We start from the raw sequence: 19,851 nt of genomic DNA on the forward strand, positions 1-19,851 counted from the left end.
AGCAGTGAGCCATTAGTGGGGATTTTTCCTTTAAGAGATAATGTTGTAGAAAACTGTCTGCCAGAACTGGTCATTTTGCTGTTGGCTGCAGCTGAGTTTTATTGTGCATTTAATACTGACGGTCTTTTGTATAACGCAACTCGGCCCTGTGGTGATTTGTTATTATACATCTGCTAAGCGTTTTCGCCTATTGTGGAGGTAATGGCTCCTTGTCACTGTCATGTAATGTATGTGTTCCTTCTCAAAGTTGAATCAACAGAAAATTCAGCGTCAAATATGACTCAATTTCTTCCTGTGCATTTCTTCCTCTTTCCAATAACACTATACATAATTCAGCTCTACAAAGATCAGTAAGGATGTGTTTCAGTGGGAGAGGTCAGAGGAGGTGTGCAGTGTTAGCAGTATTGTACACTGAAGAGGTTTGCAGATATTAGACAGAGCTGAACGTAGGACACCCAGGCTTCACTTACAGAACTATTGTCATGCTCTCTGAAAACTTGACATTTAACCGTGAATCGCAGCAGTGGTATTCAAACAGCTGAAGATCTCCAGCCAGTGGCGAACTTAGCCATTTGGGGTCTCCAGGCGAACAGTCTTTTGGGGGCCCCTGCATCTACCGGTCTAATGTACCTTATATCACATGAGATACTCTATACAAGGGATGAACAAAAGTCACTATCCTTCCTTTCTTCCATCACACTCGGCCAGTGTAATCCATATTGGATTAAACATCCTTTTCTATGGATATTGCAAACTCTCATATTGTCCTAAGGCATGGATGTGTGCAAATAGATTTGAATTTGTTTCAACTTTAGTTTTCCTGATCGTCTTCAGCCCCTGACTAATGCATGTTCTCACTGACAAGATAATCTTGACTCTTCAACTCTTAACAAAGATTCATATGACCTTGGTTATACAATATTAGTAAAGACTTGACATTAGTTATTCCAGGGTTAAATAAAGATTTATTTAAAAAAAGAAAAAAGATTGAAAGACACAGACTGTCTCGTTACTTGCAGTTTATACCTTGCAGACTGATTTATCTAGTGGTATAGAGCTATATACTGGGAGCAAACGGTGTAGACGGCTGCTCTTGTTCCGCCGACGGTCCTGCTGCCACCGCGGTTCCTGTAAAAAAGCTCGATAGCTTCGGCAGCTTTGAAATAAACTCCTGCCTTTGGTCCCTCTTCTTCTTTTTCTGTGACCCACTTGCATATATTCGCCTCATTTCTCTCGATTTATCTCTTCTCTCTCTCTTACCGCTATTTACTGTTTTGGATTTTATGCCGTAATCATTTCCGCATACGTGCAGCGTGATGAGTGTGATGCGTAATATGGAATAGACCATGTAGTGCAGACTGAAGGGGGGTGCACGGTTGGCAGAAAGACCGCCAAAACATGAGTAATTGATCAAATTAGACATCCCGATGCTACTATTGTGAAGAGATTTTTATAAAAACAATAAATATGGGGACAAAATATAAAGAGGGCATTTTGGGGGCCCCAAAGGGCCTTGTATGGGGCCCGGGGCTCCAGGCAAATGCCTGGTTTGCCTAATAGTACGGCCCGCCTCTGTATCCAGCAGTATAAAACTATCAACACATCTTTAACTAGATCCCAGGAAAACTTTTAAAACATGCCCTACATCAAGGGTGAATTAGACTTTTGGCTAAAAAACATACTATGTAGATGTTTCTGCAAAGTAGAACATGACAGAGCTCTGTCCCTTCAATCACACAGTCTTTGAATATCTCCTATCATGGAGATAAGATGCCAGCTGCCTGGACATGTGCTGCACATGGTCAGGCAGTTATATCTGTGTTCTTAGGTTTCATCTCAGCCAGCAATGTCTATGTTCTTAGGTTTCATCCACAGTCATGAAGCTAGTCTGGACAACATTAATCAGTGTCCAAAATTAACTTTTAACTTGCTTACCAGTGTTTCTCAAACTAGTATGAATGGCCTGAAGCATCCCATACTTTTAGTAATCAATTCAGTTTTGTGGATATAATTATATTTTCATGTAATATTTGAAAAAATAAACAACCACGCGCCAAATAGTAAAATTCATCATGGCAAAATCAAAAGTTTGTACTTAATCAATTATTTAGATGTTTTTTCTGCTCCTTGCAGTTGTCCAAAAGTTGAATACGAGTTCACAGTGCTTCAACATTCACTGCTTTGTTTCTTCATTTTTAGCAACGCCAGCAGTGTGACTCCACTGATTGCAGTGTTGGTCTGTCCACCACGTTAGTCCAGACTGAAATACCTGATGAGATGGATTGCCATGAATTTTGATTCAGATAATCATGCCCCCCTCAGGATGAATTGTAATTGTAAACTTGGTGGCGCTTCATCTAGCTCCAACATCAGGTCATCATTTCTGTCATACTTCGGTTTGTGACTAAATATCTGCAAAACTAACACTCCAACTGACATTCTCATCAGCCCCAGCTGTAATTAGTTTAGTTTTGATTAGCAAATGTATGCATGCTTACATACTAAACAAAGGTGATGAACATGGTTAGCATTATACCTGCGAAACATCAAAATGTTGGCGTTATCATTGTGAGACTGCAGATTTTAGCCTTAAGCGTAAGTACAGCTCACAAAGCTGTCCGTATGGCTGTAGACTGCTGGCTATGTGCATGCACAGTAACATTAAACTTGATCAAATCTTTGTCTTTAAAAAAAAATAAGAAAAGAAAGAAATTAAATACAAAACAGAAAATTCCAACCCCAAACTAAAAAAATATAGCACATATAGATGAAGCAGGCTTTGCCTTCCAGGGACAAGCAAGTTGGAGACTATGTAGGTTTACGGATTGTCCAGAATTTGTCAGATTTATGATTGAGATCATGAGTTAGGTTCTTTTGCGGGAGAAGAACTGATACCTGTGACATCCACACGTTAATTTGTAGAGACCTGCCGAGTGGAGCACCACTTCTTTTCTTTTTTTTTTACACTTTTTTTTAAAAGGAAATAATTATTTGAGATTTGACATTTGGTGTCTGTATCAAAAATACATTTTGGAAGTATGGTTTGACAGGTAAGCCATTTTGACCAAAATGAGTAGATAAACATACGTTTGTGTGTTTACAGTTAACAAAAGTTAGAGTTCTTAGGGGAAATTATCTGGAAGCAAATAGGTGTAAAATAAGGAAATTGTTTACATTTTGTTCACATATAGAAATGGAAGTGCCTTTCAGAAAGATCCCATTGCAAATGTTGATCCAATGTGCAGAACTAAATGTTACCCCCAGATCACGGTCCAACAACGGCTTCAGGGTTTCATAAGCTGAAGAATCAAAGTGCCATAGTTGAGCATATATCTCTGAGATTATTCCTTTGAGAGATTTGTCCAAGACCATGGCATTTCCAGTTCTGAAAGTTTCAAGCAGATCCTATTCTTCCTTTAAAGAGACTCTAAAGTGACTGATTTGGAGATATTTGAAAAATTGTTATGAGGAATATTTAAATCACTTCTACTTCGCTCAGACGAGAGCCAGAGATCATCAGGTCTGTAAAACCTGATAAGCCCTTGGAACTCCATGATCATATCAGCACCCCATTACAGCTATTACACCTAACGACAAATATTGACTAGGGTTGGGCGATGCTGAATTGGAATATGACGATGTCTACAATGAAACATTGTGATGGACGATGACGTTTATGAATTTGAGGCAGCGTGTTCCCTCACTATTGTCGTAAGGTAGCAGTTGCGTATTAGCTCACCACTGTAGCGGCTGCTGTTTCCCACTGTTGCTCTGACATCTCACCCTACAGAGGTAAACTATCTCCCGTTATCACTTTTGGGGTACAAAAGTAGAGCAGGAGTGGTTATTAGCAATTCATAATTACCAGTAGTAATTATTAAAATTAATAATCAAAATGATTGAATTGAAAATAATTGAATCAATTAAATACAGCCCTGGACCAATAACCACACCAAAAACAGTCTCCAAAGAAGGGTTCACTTTAAATGTAAATATTAGTAAGATACTGACCATCACAACCAGCAGTTACCACAAAGCATATGCATGAATAATCACAGAAAACTGTTCTGTACAATACAATACAATTTATTAAGGTGAGCAAATTGATCAATAATCAATAATCAATTATGAAACTAAAACACCAAGGCAAACTCAAGCAACAAACAACAAACAAGCATGTGTTATGCGTGTGTGTGTGTGTGAGTCAGGGTGACAAAGAGGGCGAGAGAGAACTAAGATGGCAAACGTGGAGAGAGAGAGAGAGAGAGAGCCAAGATGGCCGACGCGATCTCTCGGAAGATGACATCACGGAGTGTTCAAGATGGAAAGATGGACGAATTCAGGCTCGAATCACCTTCCTTGACAGGAATGTGGCTTATTGTACGCTCACAAGGCGGCAAAGCTAACACTTTAGCTCCACATTGTGACCGCACTGGTGGTGGTTAGCATGTGTCCGTCCGCCTCCTCAATCCAGTTCCTTTTGTCTGCGTGGATGAACGGCGTTGGCCGGCTACAGGGTCATGCTAACGGGGTAAAGTGGGCCGCTCTCTGAGGGGAGAGATCACTTCTGCAGGGATGAGAGGCTGGGTTGCGCAGCGTCTTCTCTGGATCTGGGACATGTCTGGTAAACACGAGGCAGTCTTGGCTCCAGCAACACGTTACGATGGAACTGCCTTGAATTGGGGTGTGCAGCAGTTTTCAATCTGTGCTGTTGCGCCGGAACTGACAATGAGAGAAGGGAGTTTTCAAACCTCGGGGACTGTGGCAACCAGGCCACACCTACTGGACACTAGGGTTGGTGCACTTTCCTTTGTTTACCAGGCATTTTTAGTGCCAGGAGGCCGCTTGTTGGGCTCCGGTCTACATGCAGGCCGCTCTGTTGTTAGAACCATGTGGTGAGGATCCCAACACCACCGAGATACATCCCTGTGCCAGGTTTAAAAGCATCCTCATCTCTGCACCACATATCTGTAACTTAGCTTTGTTCAGCCTCATATGTGTAAAACTGCGTTGGCCGACTAGCCAAGGAAGCTAAGCTAAGAAAACTGTATAAAAAAAATGGCATGACTGAGAGAAACAGCGGCCCACAGGGAAAGAAACAATGCTGCCACAGATTTAACTGAGTGTCTTTGGTTTGCCTCACTGAGCTGGTTTAATAAGAAAATAATAAACGGGACATGGAGACTTAATGTTAGTGCACTGAGCAACAACATTTACTCTCCCCACATATCACAAACAACAACAACTCTTGCCCTATGGCAACTCTGAGGGGACACACCACTTAATTGTGCTATGGTGGGGAGCCTTTTAAATCACGATGTTACGATGGTCAGGGATTAGTTGGTGATGGCTGTCCATCAGCCCAACCCTAAAATTGACTAGTGTTATTGTCTCAAAAAGAAATCAGTAGTGATTTGTATGCTTTACTGTCATTTAGCACTTGGCTTGGGACTGATTTCTGACTGTGCTGTTCATATTCATATTGTCCGCATATCAATTTGGAAGTGACATCTCCACTGTTTAGAAATCTACTACTCTGCAGAGGTAATATTTTATGTACTGTATGAGTGGGAGTAATCTGTAACACATTAGCACCACTCTCTCTCCTGTGTTGTGTCTATTTAAAAGAAGAAAGTGACTGTCAATCTGGAGGAACATTTCTCCTGTCATTTATTCACTTGTAGTATTTCATCACAGCAGAGGGCTGGACATAAAGACAGCCAGCAGAGCACACTGAGCTGCTTTCAATGTTGAAACTCCCACACTGAGATCTCTTCTGTTTTTGCTGAGGACTAATATGGTCAATTCAGTCTTAATCTGGTCAACGCAGTGAGCTATCAGACCACACAAATCGAAGAGCATGCAGTCTGTTCTCCTCGGTCCTGTTCCTGTTTCTCTCAGCTCAAGCCAACCCATGTCCATTCTGTTCCATTCCATACCATGCCGTGCCATCCTGTCTGCCAGTATGTCCTGCGTGAAGGACAAAACTAAGCGTGCTTGCCAGAAAGAAGCAGCACTGAGCATTTTACCGTTACATTATCCAGGACAGGCAGGGCTACTGACTCACCACTTATGAATGAGTCTGAAGGCTCCTGGTGTAAATCTGTCTGCTTGCTTGTGCACACAGCATATACAGTAGATATGAATGTTCACAAGCCAAGTGTCTTTCTGTGCTTGGATTTAAATCTGCTGCTGGTGATTTCCCTTGTTCTGTGCTTGACTTGACTTGACAATGAAATCAAACAGTTCTTTATAAAAGTTATCTTGTGGCAGACTGTGATCAACAGAGAGAGTGTAATAAGAGGACGTGATAAAGCCACCAGAGCAGAGACTGACTATTATTAGCCTGCTAGTGTTTCGCTATTGTTAGTTTATTGTACATTCTGGTCTAGTTATCCTGCAGAGCTCAGTTTGCTTGGCATTATGACAGTGCTAAATCAGTTGACTAATAAAAAGTGAGTAAATGAAAAGTTCTTACAGCAGCTTTCTGTGCATTCGTCCTATCCTGCATACACGTCATATTCTTGTGCATAGTAATGTTTTGAAAGGATGGAGGGATATACTTAGAATGAGATATGAAGACGTATGTTTGAACTTATTCAGGCATTAGTTTACTTTGGATTTATTTATAAGCCTTGAGTCTCAGCCAGGAATTTAGAAAGACAGAAAAAAAGAAACTGACTATAAGAGATGATGAACTCAAGCACACTTCTTGATTTTGTCTCCTCAGGGCCGTTGGTTCTGGCGGGTTCGTAAGAATAGGGTTCTGGACAACTACCCCATGCCCATCAGTCACTTCTGGAGGGGTCTGCCGGGAGACATAGATGCTGCCTATGAGAGACACGATGGCAGATTCGTCTTCTTTAAAGGTAAGCAGCATTACCTTACCATCACTGATGGATGCATACTCCTCAACACACAACTCTCAGAATTTGAGGTATGAGGCAATAAAGTGGTGTTCAACAGTCAAAAGCCAAATTTGCATGTTCTTAAAGTCAATAAGGTGGGTTTGCAACACAAGGAAATTTAAACACACCTCATAACTCTTCTCTAATGAGTTAGCTGAAAATGTGTGGTGAATAAAGAGTGGTATACAGGGGAAGAGTTGTGCAGTGTCTTTTGATTTGGATTTACTTGCACTCTACGCCTCACTGTGTGCATATCATCAAAGTTAGAAATCACTGATTTTGCAACCCAAAACAAGTTCTGCATTCTCCCAAAGAATCCAGTCCTAGTTTGGTGCTCACGTTTCTGGTATACTTGTTGTTAATATTGTCTTCACATTGGCTTGATAGACTACTATGTTTTTTTGCAATATGATGGCTCACTTTTGAATGGAGTGGGTGAATGGGAGGAGACTTGTGGCTGCGGTTTGGAAGATCATCAAACTGACTGACACACATTCACTTCTTCATCCATACGTCTTTTCTCTTCTTAGCAAAGAGCAATCTCTCCACTCTATCTGCTTTAGGTAATTTTTCTGGGAATTGTTGCTGTAAAAACAGGCCTGACCCTGTTCTAAATAATATACTTCTGGTATTATTAGCTGTCACTTAGAGGATGACAGACTCTCAGCAGCAACAGCAGCCATTAAAAATATACCCAATTTTGAAATTAAGCTAGTAGCTGCCTTAGAGAATGCAGGACAGTAACACACAAACCCTGCCAGGCCAATACACAATCATAGTTGGATTCACTGAATACTGTGGTATAATATAATATTTAAAAGTTAGATTGTTCTTTCGGTTTCATGTTTATTGATAAGATATTACAATTTTTGAGTACCTTTGAGTACTATACCTTATAACATAACTATGCTGTCCTGCATAGAAAACCATCCACCATCTGGTTTCTTCTTTACAACCTCAGTACAGTTAAATTGCTCCATGTCTTAATGCTCTCATACTTTAACAATAAAAAGATTCTGGGTTTTTCTTATATCTTACGATAATGTGTAAGATATACAGTATATACCCCCACCTCCCAAAGAAAGCAGCGGCACATAATGTATTCTACGTGCTGAGTATAAATCTCTTTTAGTACAAGTCATTATTTTTACTGTGAGTCACTGAGAGCAGCTTGTCTTTTATAACAGTGGATAAAGTTGTTGAATGAAAAAGAAAGAACTCAGTCTTCAATGCAGCTTGACTCTGGGAGCCACAGGCTTTGGGGCAGCTGTTGATGATGGGGAGGATGATGTCATTGGTAACCCTCTCAGTGTGACACTTGGCTGCAAGCCATTAGCAAAGAAAGAACAAGAGAAAGGAAAAGGAAGGTAAGAAAAAGGAAGGCTGGAAGGAAGCACTGCCAGTGCTGAGTTTCTGAATCTCTGATAGACCAATAAGATCAGTCAGCAACTTGACTTCCTGTCAGCATGGAGACAACAGTCCTTTCTCAATCTTTTGGATGTACTTCTGATCTCTGGGACTTGAATGCTTTGGGAGCTGACTCGTTTGATTTTAAGTTAGAAGTCTTTCACCTTGAATTAGCTGTAATGGACAATGAAAGACAACAAAATCTATCACGGCTTTATTTCAGCAGATGCAATTTTGTTGTGTTCTAGCTATGATGCTTGTGATTCCAGCAGACCCACCACAGCACGTTTCAGGCTCTGTTCCAGTTAAAATCTGCACATAGTCTATTGTTGACGGAAGCTGTGTCAAGTTGCACAGTGCAGATTGAGCTGGCAGGAAGTCAGACACAGGAAAGTTATAGAGAATCTGGTCATTTTCAACATAAAACACCCGTGCAGGCTCTCGATCGTATATCACAATTTCTGTGAGTCTGTGCAAAGACAAAACCACATTGCAGACTCTATGTCAAAGAGCCACGGAACAAAGGGGTCACAGTCTATGTTACCATATGGGGGAAGCTATTATGGTCACTCCCCACTCCCTTCTGTGCCGAGCTTAGTGTTTCCTTTTGGGGAGTGACGGGGCAGGACATGACACTGTACATACAATACATTAAAAACGTAATCCTTTCCATATTTGTTTGTCAGCTGAACTGTTATTCCTAAATATAATTTGGGGATTTTAGCAAGAAATGTTTGAATGTAAAATATGGCCTAACTGGCCTAACTTTTTGTTTGATGTTTTGTGGGCCTGGTGGAAAGGGCAGTCTAGCTCTAGACATGAGGCCTCTCCTCCTCCCAAGATTACCATCTGATCTACATCCATAGTCATTTCCATTGACATGGATAGCTTAAATAAAAAATTATGATTTAACTGAAAACAGGCATTTGTATGTACATATACAGTACATAACAGTGAGGATAGCAGACATGGCTGTTGTGAAATGTTATCACCTGAGTCTTACTGAGCTGGAGATGTCAAAAAAGACAGTGTACCAACTGTAAACTGAGCGCACTGAATTCTTTCATTCTTAGGAGTTTGGACTCCTGGGCTAAATTTACCAACTACCAAGATACAAGTAATCATACATACATGCAAACATTGCATGTAATGTATTGAGACAGAAAAGAGAAAGAAAGAATATTTGGAATGTTTGGATTTTGAATGGTGTAATCCAGCCTTGGAAAGTATGGGAACATCAGAGACTTTCATGAATTCTCAGTACAGTTATATGCAAAAGTGTATTCATCCAATTGTCTGACACAGCTGTTGTTTTACCCAGAGGTTTCACAGCTGTTTTATCCCAAACAAGCCCAACTGTAATAGAAACCAAACCATCTATCCCCGTAGAGAAATAACAGTAACACAGCAGGAAGGATTCAAATCTTTAGGTCACTCTGGTGCTCTGGTGTGGTTATGGAAAGTCATGGAATAAGTCATGGGATTTTGAATCAGGGCTGTGCACCGGAGGACCCTGGGAAGCATTGCGTCAACCACTTGTTCTCTCCAGATGCTGAGTGTAGAGCTTTCCATTTAAAAGAGGAGCAAGGGGCTGGAGGTGGATAGGTGTATGAGTGAGTGGGTTGGTGGGTGTGGGAAAAAGAGGGAGGGAAAAGAAGACTGAAGCCAACAAGAGAGATGTAATGGTGCCAGGAGGAACGGAGTCCCCCTGTCTGACACAGTGAAAATAATAAAACCTTCCCTTCAGCGAGAAATCTGCTTCAGCCTAACATGAGACAAGCCGCTCCTAAAGGATAATTACAAGAAAAACCCAAACTCCTTAGTCACTAATGTTGTGCTCTGTTTTTTGATCGCTTGCCAACAAATCATTATTGCATTCACATAATTTACAAGTGTGTGTAAATGCTGGTCTGGTTTCTCCGATTGCTCTTATTGTTCTCTTTTTATAACTCATTCAATTTCAATTATTTAACATGTTCTGTGCCAGCAAATAAATGTGTGTGCAGGAGCAGAGTGTGTATGGGTACTTGTTTCTGTGTGAATGTGGGCATGTATGTAATTGTACATGGCATATACAGTATGAGTGTGTGTTGTTAACTTTTTCCAGAGTCTATAAGGGTTATGAGTGGATAGAGAACGTACCAATGTAAACACCAGAAAGATTTATAAAGCAATTCTCCTCTCCTCTCCTCTCCTCTCCTCTCCTCTCCTCTCCTCTCCTCTCCTCTCCTCTCCTCTCCTCTCCTCTCAGGAAACAGATTCTGGCTTTTCAGGGAGGCTAACCTGGAACCAGGCTTTCCACAAGAACTGGTAGACTATGGTCGAGATATTCCTTATGACCGAATAGACACAGCCATCTGGTGGGAGCCATCCGGCTACACTTACATATTTCAAGGAGACTGGTAATGTAGTTTTCAACCTGTCAGCATCAAACACAGTATCAGTGTATTATATATTAGTATGTCGGCAGTTGATACACTAACTATTGAAGTTTGATTAGTTCTCAAATTTAAGACAACCTTAACATTGACAGGTTGAGCTTGATCTCAACTTGTGTCATTCCATGAAATGCATGTTTGTTTTTTTTAAAATACGAGCACTGTGGCTCTGTGAAGGGCAATGTTGATCTGTCAGTCCACTACTTTGTTCAAGGCTGTTGTACATCTACAACTATGAAATAGATTTGCATCAAACTATGTACAGACATTCATACCTATACCTCCTAAACTTTTGACATACCCATCAGCCTCAGCTGTGCTTTGTATCAGCTGTAATTTGTATGTTAACCCCCCCCCCAAAAAAAAAATCTAGCACATACGGGCTATTAACTTCAGTGTCAGGACAGCAGAACGAAGACTGCCGAACAAAGACTTAGGGAGTCTCTCTGCGGGAGTCCATCGAGGGAGTCCAAGTAACCCTCTGTCCACCACCCATCGCAGCCATGAGTCCTACCCAATCCCAGTCAGGACATCAACTGGAGAAGATTTCACCGGAGACCCATTGCGCGAGGCTGTAACCCAGCCAATCTCTGTTACCCAACATTCTCCACCGGTACTGAAGTTGAAGTACTAGGGGGGCTATGGAACTGCCAGTCTGCAGTCAAGAAGGCGGACACCATTTCAGCCTATGCCTCCCTGCAGACTCTCCACTTCCTGGCCCTTATGGAGACCTGGATCACCCCAGAAAACACTGCCACTCCAGCTGCCCTCTCAACTGCCTACTCATTCTCACACTCCCCAAGACTACCAGGTCGCGGAGGAGGAACTGGACTCCTCATCACACCCATGTGGTCCTAACAGGTCCTTGCCCTGGACCACCTACCCAGATCTGCACTTGATTTCCACGCTGTCTCTGTCACCCTTCCTTCCAAGCTCACCATTTTGGTGATCTATCACCCTCCCTGTACTCTCCGTGACTCCTTTGATGAGATGGACACCATCCTAAGCTGCTCCCCTGACGATGGCACACCACTCGTTGTCCTGGGTGACTTCAACATCCACCTAGAGAAGCTGCAGTCATCTGAATTCATTGACTTCTTCTCCACATTTGACCTCACACTCTCCCCCTCTCCACCCACCCACCGGGCTGTGAACCAACTTGACCTTGTCTTCACAAGGTCCTGTAGTACCTCGGCACTCTCTGTTACCCCGCTCACTGTGCCCGACCACCACTTTGTCACTTTCTCTCTCCCCTTGAAGTCCACCACCTCCCTCACCCCGACACCTCAGACGGTCACCACCCACCGCAACCTGAGATCCCTCTCTCCCTCCACTCTCTCCTCAACTGTTCTTTCCTCACTATCATCCATAGAACAATGCTCTCTAATGTCCACCGAGGAAGCCTCCTCCACTCTGTTATCCTCCCTCTCCTCCTCTTTAAACGCTCTCTGTCCCCTCACCTCCCGACCAGTACGATCATCTCCCCCCCCTCCCTGGCAGTCTGAATCTCTGCGAACCAATAGATGGGTGCTATGAGCAGCAGAGAGAAAATGGAAAAAAAACAACATACTGATGACCTTGCTTACTACCACCACCTCTCTGACTTTACCTCAACTGTATCAGCAGCCAAATCTGCTTTCTACCTGTCAAAGATCAACTCCTCTGTCTCCAACCCCAGGAAACTATTCTCCATGTTCTCTTCCCTCCTCCCCCTCCTTCCTCCCTCACTGCTGATGACTTTTCAACTTACTTCACCAAGAAAATAAAAGACATCAGCTCCTCATTTACTCCTATGCCCATCCAGAAAGCACCTTCCCCAACCCTCACCTATGACAGCCTTACCTGCTTCAGCCCTCACTCCTCTGAAGATGTTCACACACTAGTTACATCTAACCGTGCCACCACCTGTTCCCTTGACCTGATTCCATCCTCCCTTCTCCATGACATCTCACACAACATCTTGCCATTCCTCACCACCCTGATCAACTCCTCCCTCACTTCAGGCCTTAATCCAGCTCCTTTCCAGACAACTACAGTAAAGCCACTCCTAAAGAAACCCACCCTAGACTCAGCTGACATCTGAAACTACAGACCCGTATCTCTTCTTTCATTCCTCTCTAAAACCCCAATCAGTCAGGCTTCAGGACTGCTCACTCCACTGAGACGGCCCTCCTCACAGTGACTGAGTCGCTCCGTGCCGCCAGAGTCTCGTCCCACTCATTCGTCCTCATTCTCCCCGACCTATCTTCTGCGTCTGCACAGTCAACCACCGAATCCTCCTCTCCACTCTGGCTGAACTTGGCATCACTGACTCTGCTCTAACCTGGTTCACATCATACCTGACAAATCGCACCTTTCAGGTCATATGGAATGGCTCCTTGTCCAAACCCTGCTTTCTAGAAACTGGTGTCCCTCAAGGCTCAGTACTAGGACCACTTCTGTTTTCACTATACACTAGATCATTAGGCTCTGCAATCACATCACATGGATTCTCTTACCACTGTTATGCTGACGACACCCAACTGTTCCTCTCTTTCCCCCCATCCTCCGACACCCAAGTTGCAACGCGCATTTCGGAATGTCTGGCAGACATCTCCGCTTGGACAACTGCACACCACCTTAAGCTCAACCTTAATAAAACTGAACTCCTCTTCATCCCGGGGAAAGACTGCCCTTGCATGGACCTGTCAGTCACTGTTGAGGACGTCACAATATCGCCATCATCGACTGCGGGGAACCTGGGCATAATCCTCGACGACAGACTATCCTGCACCCCCAACATCACTGCTGTGGCCCGATCCTGCAGATTTGCCCTCTACAACATTCGCAGGACCCGGTCTTTTCTCACAAAAAGACAACGAAACTCTTGGTCCAAGCTCTGGTCATCTGCCGCCTGGACTACTGCAACTTGCTCTTGGCTGGACTCCCAGCCTCTGCGACTAAACCGTTGCAGCGTATCCAGAATGCTGCAGATTGTTTTCAATCTACCCAAATTCTCCCATGTGACCCCCCTCCTCTGTGACCTCCACTGGTTTTCTGTTGCAGCCCCGAATCGATTCAAGACGATGTTACTGGCCTTCAAGGCCGTCAAACGGAACTGCACCCATCTACCTCCAAACACTGGTCAGACCACACGCCCCAACACAGCGGCTTGTACCGCAATCGCTGAAAGCAAACAAAGATCGCTTAGCGAAGTCACGACTCTTCTTTGTTCTGGCGCCTCAGTGGTTGAACGAACTCCCGACCAATGTCAGGACAGCAGAGTCACTCGCCATCTTCCGCAAAAGACTCAAGACTCAAGACTCACTTGTTCAGACTTCACCTCGACCCCACATAGCAATGTAAGCGACTTACAATGTACTTATTGTAAGTCGCTTTGGACAAAAGCGTCTGCTAAATGTAAATGTAAATGCTAACATACTAAAATAAGATGGTGAACAAACTTCTCCATTATTAACAAATTGGATTAATTTTGTTATTGATTTCTGATTTTAGTTTCAAACATTTTTCATTATCAATACATAGACCCAAGTGACTGAGATTGCATGAATAATGTCTATTAGAAATTTCCAGCATTGCCCCATTTAATTAAGCTATGCAAGAGTTTAGCAGTAGCTATATTTATTTGGATTTTATATTTTAGAAGGATCTGTGAACACTTCAAACATACTGAACAAGCTTTGCACTGCTGTAGAAAAGAAATAACACAAGCATATGAAAGTATAACACATTTATGAAAATACTCTAGTATTTTCTCTCTAATACTAATACTAGGTTTTATGTGGAAACTGTTTTTTTTTCATACACACCATAAAGTCAGTTCTTTTTTTGTTTAACCAGTCAATAAAGAGTAACAACCATCTTGTCCTTTGCTGTCTGCAGGTACTGGCGCTTCAACGAGCAGTCACGCTCAGCTGACAGAGGCTACCCGAAACCAATCAGTGTCTGGGGATCGTCAGTGCCTTCTACTCCCAAGGGGGCCTTCCTCAGCGATGATGGGGGTAAGCTGAGACATGAAGAGTGTTTTTCTCGCTATCTCTGTGTGTGTGCGCGCGTGTGCGTGTACGTGCATGCATGTGTGTGTATGTGTGGGCTAGGGTAGACAGAGACACGCCTGAAACAAGCATCAGGGTGTGGTCTTGCATTGCGAAGAGGAAAAGAAGCGTAATTGTAGTATGTTGAAGTATGTGTTAAATTGTATTGTATATTGCATCTTCACCTTGTTGTGTTGGCTGACATTTTCTGCTGTCCTTTCCTTCTCTAGCATATACGTACTTCTACAAGGGTTCCAAGTACTGGAAGTTTGACAACCATCGTATGAAGAGTGAACCTGGCTACCCTAAATCCATTCTAAGAGACTTCATGGGCTGCAGCGTGGACCTGGACCCAGACAGAGACACGGACACAGACTCAGGACGCAAATACCCAGACCTGAACCGGCCACCTTTCAACCCCGATGCAGGACGTGATGCTGATAAGGGCAAAGATAGGGATGGAACAGATCGCGGTGGAACAGACAAAGACTCGGGCAAAGGATCGGACAACGACAAAGACGAAGACTACCGCGAGGGTCGTGAGGAAGACACCAATGAGGTGGACGTTGTGCTGAAGGTGGACGACAGCGAGGAACGGACCATGAACATCCTGATGGTAACAATCCCACTGGTCCTGGTGCTGTGCATCCTGGGACTGATCTACGCCATCATCAACACTCTTCAGAGCAAAGGAGCACCACGGCTGCTGGTGCACTGCAAGCGCTCGCTGCAGGACTGGGTCTGACTCTTGACTTGAGGGGACACTGAACTTTGAACTTAAAATGGACCTAAGACACCACCCTCCTCTAACCCAACCCTCCCCCAGTGATCCATCTGTCTCTAGTGTGCTCCTGCAGCTCGTAGTACATGTGGTAGTAGATACAATACTGCACTGACACACACACACACACACACACACACACAACTAGAAACATCAGTTATGTCTTACATATACATACACCCCCACAGACACACAAATACACAACCCTAACTTCCTCCTGTCTCCCATGGTGCTCTACAGTGCGTCGACTGTAGTCTATTTATATGAGAGAAGTTTGCACATTGTTTTTTTTTCTTGTTGTTTTTGTTTTTGTTCATTTTGCGTGACTTTTTGTTGTTATTATTATTTCTAAACCAGGAAGGCCCTTCTGTTCTCTCTCCCCTGTCTGCACCACTCTCCTCCTTCACCTCATCTCAGTAGGGACTTTTTCCTTGCTGATAACTTCACATCTGCTAATGCTATCACAGTCCTCACAAAAGAAAGAAATACAAAGAGTCAGAAAAGAGAGAGTGATTTGTGGATGGGCCATTACGCTTCAAGTAGAGTTCAGCAGGGTTCTCTCCTCCTCTCATTATCTTTTTCTTCATCATGCACCATCTCTTTCTTTCTCTATAGAGCAATATGTGATGAGGTGGAAGGTGAGGTAGAGAGAAACAGGGTTTGGTTACAACAGACATTTCACTGTAGTTAACATTAAGAGGTATGTTGAGGAGTGCCTTGAGCCCAGGTATTATCCTCCCTTTGACTCCCTCTGATGATGATGAGGTTGTGGCTGTAACCCTGAAGATTGGATCAGACTTCAGTTTGTTAGTCACACAGGCACTGCTTTGCTTTTAAAGGGTAATTCTAGTTTATTACTCTGTAGATCTTGTTTTTGTGTTAATTCTAATAGTAATAATAACCCTGTACTCATAAAGTTTATTGCTGAGGTCTGGTAATGCGTCAGTGATTCTTAAAAGATGAGGATCATACAGTCTTTTAACAAAACCCTAACGTTGGCCAAACTTCTTTGGAAGAGAAAATGAGCACAGGTGGTAAAATGATTAGTCTGTTATCAACAAAAATCAGTTTATAGACCAGCTTCCTGGTTCCACTTTGACCTCCCACACTTTCCCTAGGTTTTACGTGTAATGAGGCATTATTTACTTTTCAGGTGTGCTCAATTTTTGCTTAGCTCCTGATAAGATAATCTGTCTAATATGGGGGTCTGTTTATAGGAAACACGTTTTGAGAAATAGACTTTGAAGAATCAGTTAGCCTGGCTCTACCAGAACCTCTAGATTTGACTAGTGAACACTGTATAACTTGTTGGATTAAACTGTACATAATTAGTTAAATAAAAAGAAGGGAGTCAGGTTTGTGTACCTTTTGACAGAGCCAGCCTAGCTGGTTCTCCTGCTTTCAGTCTTTTAGCTAACTGGCAGCCAGCTGTAGCTTCATAGTATGTGTACAGACATGAGAGTCTTCTCATCTAATACTCAGCAAGAAAGCAAATAAGCATATCTCAAAATGTAAAATTATTTTATCCATTTGTTTTTTTTGCCCTATCTGGCTTTGTTGTAGCCTGCCATGTTCCCCAATTTTAGCAGCTTTTAACGAGTACAGTGTTATGATATAGAAATGATGGCTGATTGAAAATAAGACCAAGTTGAATTTATCCGTAATTTAATTTCCAATCAAATTCACACTACCATAGCCGTGTTTTCCTTTTATATCTTGCACTCACATAGTTGAGTCAACCTTCTTTCTTTTCCTTATTTGGAAACAATTTAAAGACCTCCTTGGCTGAAGGGTAAACAGACTTTAAAGGGGACCTCTTCCATTAGATTTCATTTATGTGGCTAATTCTCAGAAAGCCTCCTTTCTGTCAACAATACCTGACAAGACCTGTTCTTTGTGCTACAGGGCAGACAGACGAATGGTGAAGTTAAAAAGTCAGCTCACTGTGAAATAACACAAGAATGGGAGTATTCATTGTATCTTTGTGTGTGTGTGTGTGTGTGTGTGTGTGTGTGTGTGTGTGTGTGTGTTAGACATAAAACAAGAGAGAAACAAAGCAAAGCCACAGCCTTTAACTTCAGAACAGGATGTAACACCACAAATACAACACAGCAGTGGCAGGGTGCAGCTAATGTGCCGTGCAGTTTATAATGGACTTTTTACTGGTTGTGTTTTTTGAAAGGACACGTTGAGAAACGTCAGTTAGGACCTGTGTTCTATCTGTCGTAAATATTGTGTAGCTGTAAGCACCAGGGTGGGCTCGGGCCATGCAGGCTCATGTGAACACAGACTAATCCTGTTCATTAAAAAACAGCAGGTGTGTGCAGATTCTGCTAACCCCATGCGACCCCTAAAGTAAACCTTGAACTCTCCGAACCAAAACACTCCCTGCTCCCTTTAATCTTGCAAGAACAGAGATGGGAAAATCTGAGAAAAATGTCCATCTTAAATGCTCCTTATATCTGTATAAAGAGCCATACCAGTGTTTTTGAATGTTTTAGCTACTTTAGTACTAATCACTGACAACCATTTTCGAGATAAGATCAAGATTCAGTTGACCCATTTGTGAATGCATTTTCAAGAATTTATAGTCAGATGACATTACTCATATAGTTGTGGAGTGGACCCCATTTCAAGTCCTTCAAAAAGTGTGGCAGCAATGGAAAATCTGAAATTATCAAAGTTTTATCGTAAAAATAAGATATTGAGTCTACAAAGCAGGCTGGACAACCTAAGAGTGAGACTTCAAATATGAATGGGAGGAAGGCTTATCTGAGGTAGCATTAAGAAGTTAAGCTGCCAATCTGACCAGAGGGGGCTCGGTACGCCTGACTCAGGTTACACAGATGTGGATGGGGAGGGTGAGGAGAGATTTCCTGCAGCTGAGACAAGGAAAGAGGGGGAAGGGGGAGGGAGGCTGACCTCGACTCCCTGAGCTTGCAAAGTTTGGATCTCAGGAATAAGGAGGGGTGGGAAGAGAGAGAGAGAGAGAACTTTGATGGCTCTATTCCGTTGGCAACGGCTCATGTGACCCAAATTCTCCTGTTAGCTCAACAACAGTGCTAGCCAAAGAGGAAACTTTAGCTTACAGTAGGTGACAGTCCTTTTTAGGAATGCCTGCTCTAAGTGCTTTGCCTATAGTTGTGTATGTACCTCATGACTTGTTTTAAAACCTGCATATTGGTTCCACCTCACAAGCAGTAGCAGTTTTGCTCCATCTGTCTCTCTGTTGACAGACAGTCCAGATAGATAACACTGCTGTTCTGTAGGTCTGTTGCTAGGTGAAGACAGGTTGAGGTGAGACACCTACACAGACGGAGGTAAAGTTAACAGGACACTTACACTGAAAGGAAGAAAGGGAAGAGCATAATCAGCCGTCACCACGAGTCTGGAGATTGATCTGTGGCCAGTCGATAGCGGTTGCCAGGAAACGGTGTCCTGTGTCCATCGCTCACCTCTTCATCATCAGGGTCTGGGGGGGGGGGGGGGGGGGGGGGGGGGTTGGCGGACGCAGCTAATCAGTGCTAAAAGCACCCCCATCCCCCTCTCCTCTCTCCTCTCTTGTCCTGCTCTTCCATGGCTCCTACAGGCACATCAATGAGTGCTTAGACAGCGTAGCGTCTGGACAGGCTCACAAAATGCAGACTCATTGCACTAGACACAACGGAGTTCTTCTTTATCAACCCTCTGATTCTCCTCTATAACTTCCACACAGAGAGCCCACAGGGAGTTAACCACTTCAAAGCTAAAGTAACCACTTCAAAGTTAAAAAAAAGTCAAGTGCACCTGAGTTTGCTTCAGTTGAAATCACAGACTGGGTGATTCAGCAGTTTGAGAGATTCTCTGTAAGGTGACACTGACAGGGATTGAATTTAGTGGAGCTCTTTGTCTCAGGACACCAAGCAGAAGAGAAATAGTGAAAGGTTAGGAGAGAGAGCTGTCAGGGCTGATTGATGCATGTTTTTGTGTTTGTGTCGAGGTGTTCAGTTAATCAGCTCTCCTCTCCATAAGCGAGGCCCGTTTTCTGACTGTAAATCTTCCGCACACTCCCTCTCTCTGCCCTCTCCGTCCAGCCCTGGAAGCCCGAGGGGATCATAACAAAAACAATGGCCTTCTCTCTCTCACTCTCCTTCTCCTCCCCCTATTTTCTTTCTCACACACAAACACATTATTGTCTGTCTTCCCCAACATTCACCTTCCTCCCCTCCTCCTCCCCCTAAGGAAACTAGTCCAGGCCAAGGTCCAGCCTCACACAGCAGAGCCTGTTTTTAGATCCACCTCCT

The 19,851-nt window shown here is 43.2% G+C and overlaps 1 protein-coding gene across 1 annotated transcript in view; it reads left to right on the plus strand.

The window, feature by feature from the left end:
- mmp15b (matrix metallopeptidase 15b) overlaps positions 1 to 19,063 on the plus strand; it is a 37,672-nt gene extending 18,609 nt beyond the window's left edge. The window contains exons 7-10 of the mRNA XM_073464510.1: positions 6,731 to 6,869; positions 10,567 to 10,717; positions 14,636 to 14,754; positions 15,018 to 19,063. Of these exons, the coding sequence (XP_073320611.1) occupies positions 6,731 to 6,869; positions 10,567 to 10,717; positions 14,636 to 14,754; positions 15,018 to 15,532 (924 nt within the window). The 3' untranslated portion in view covers positions 15,533 to 19,063. The remainder of the gene's footprint in view (positions 1 to 6,730; positions 6,870 to 10,566; positions 10,718 to 14,635; positions 14,755 to 15,017) is intronic.
- The last annotated feature ends 788 nt before the right edge of the window (positions 19,064 to 19,851 follow it).

Source organism: Pagrus major, chromosome 4, assembly GCF_040436345.1.
Source record: "Pagrus major chromosome 4, Pma_NU_1.0".
NCBI classification, from domain to species: Eukaryota; Metazoa; Chordata; class Actinopteri; order Spariformes; family Sparidae; genus Pagrus; species Pagrus major.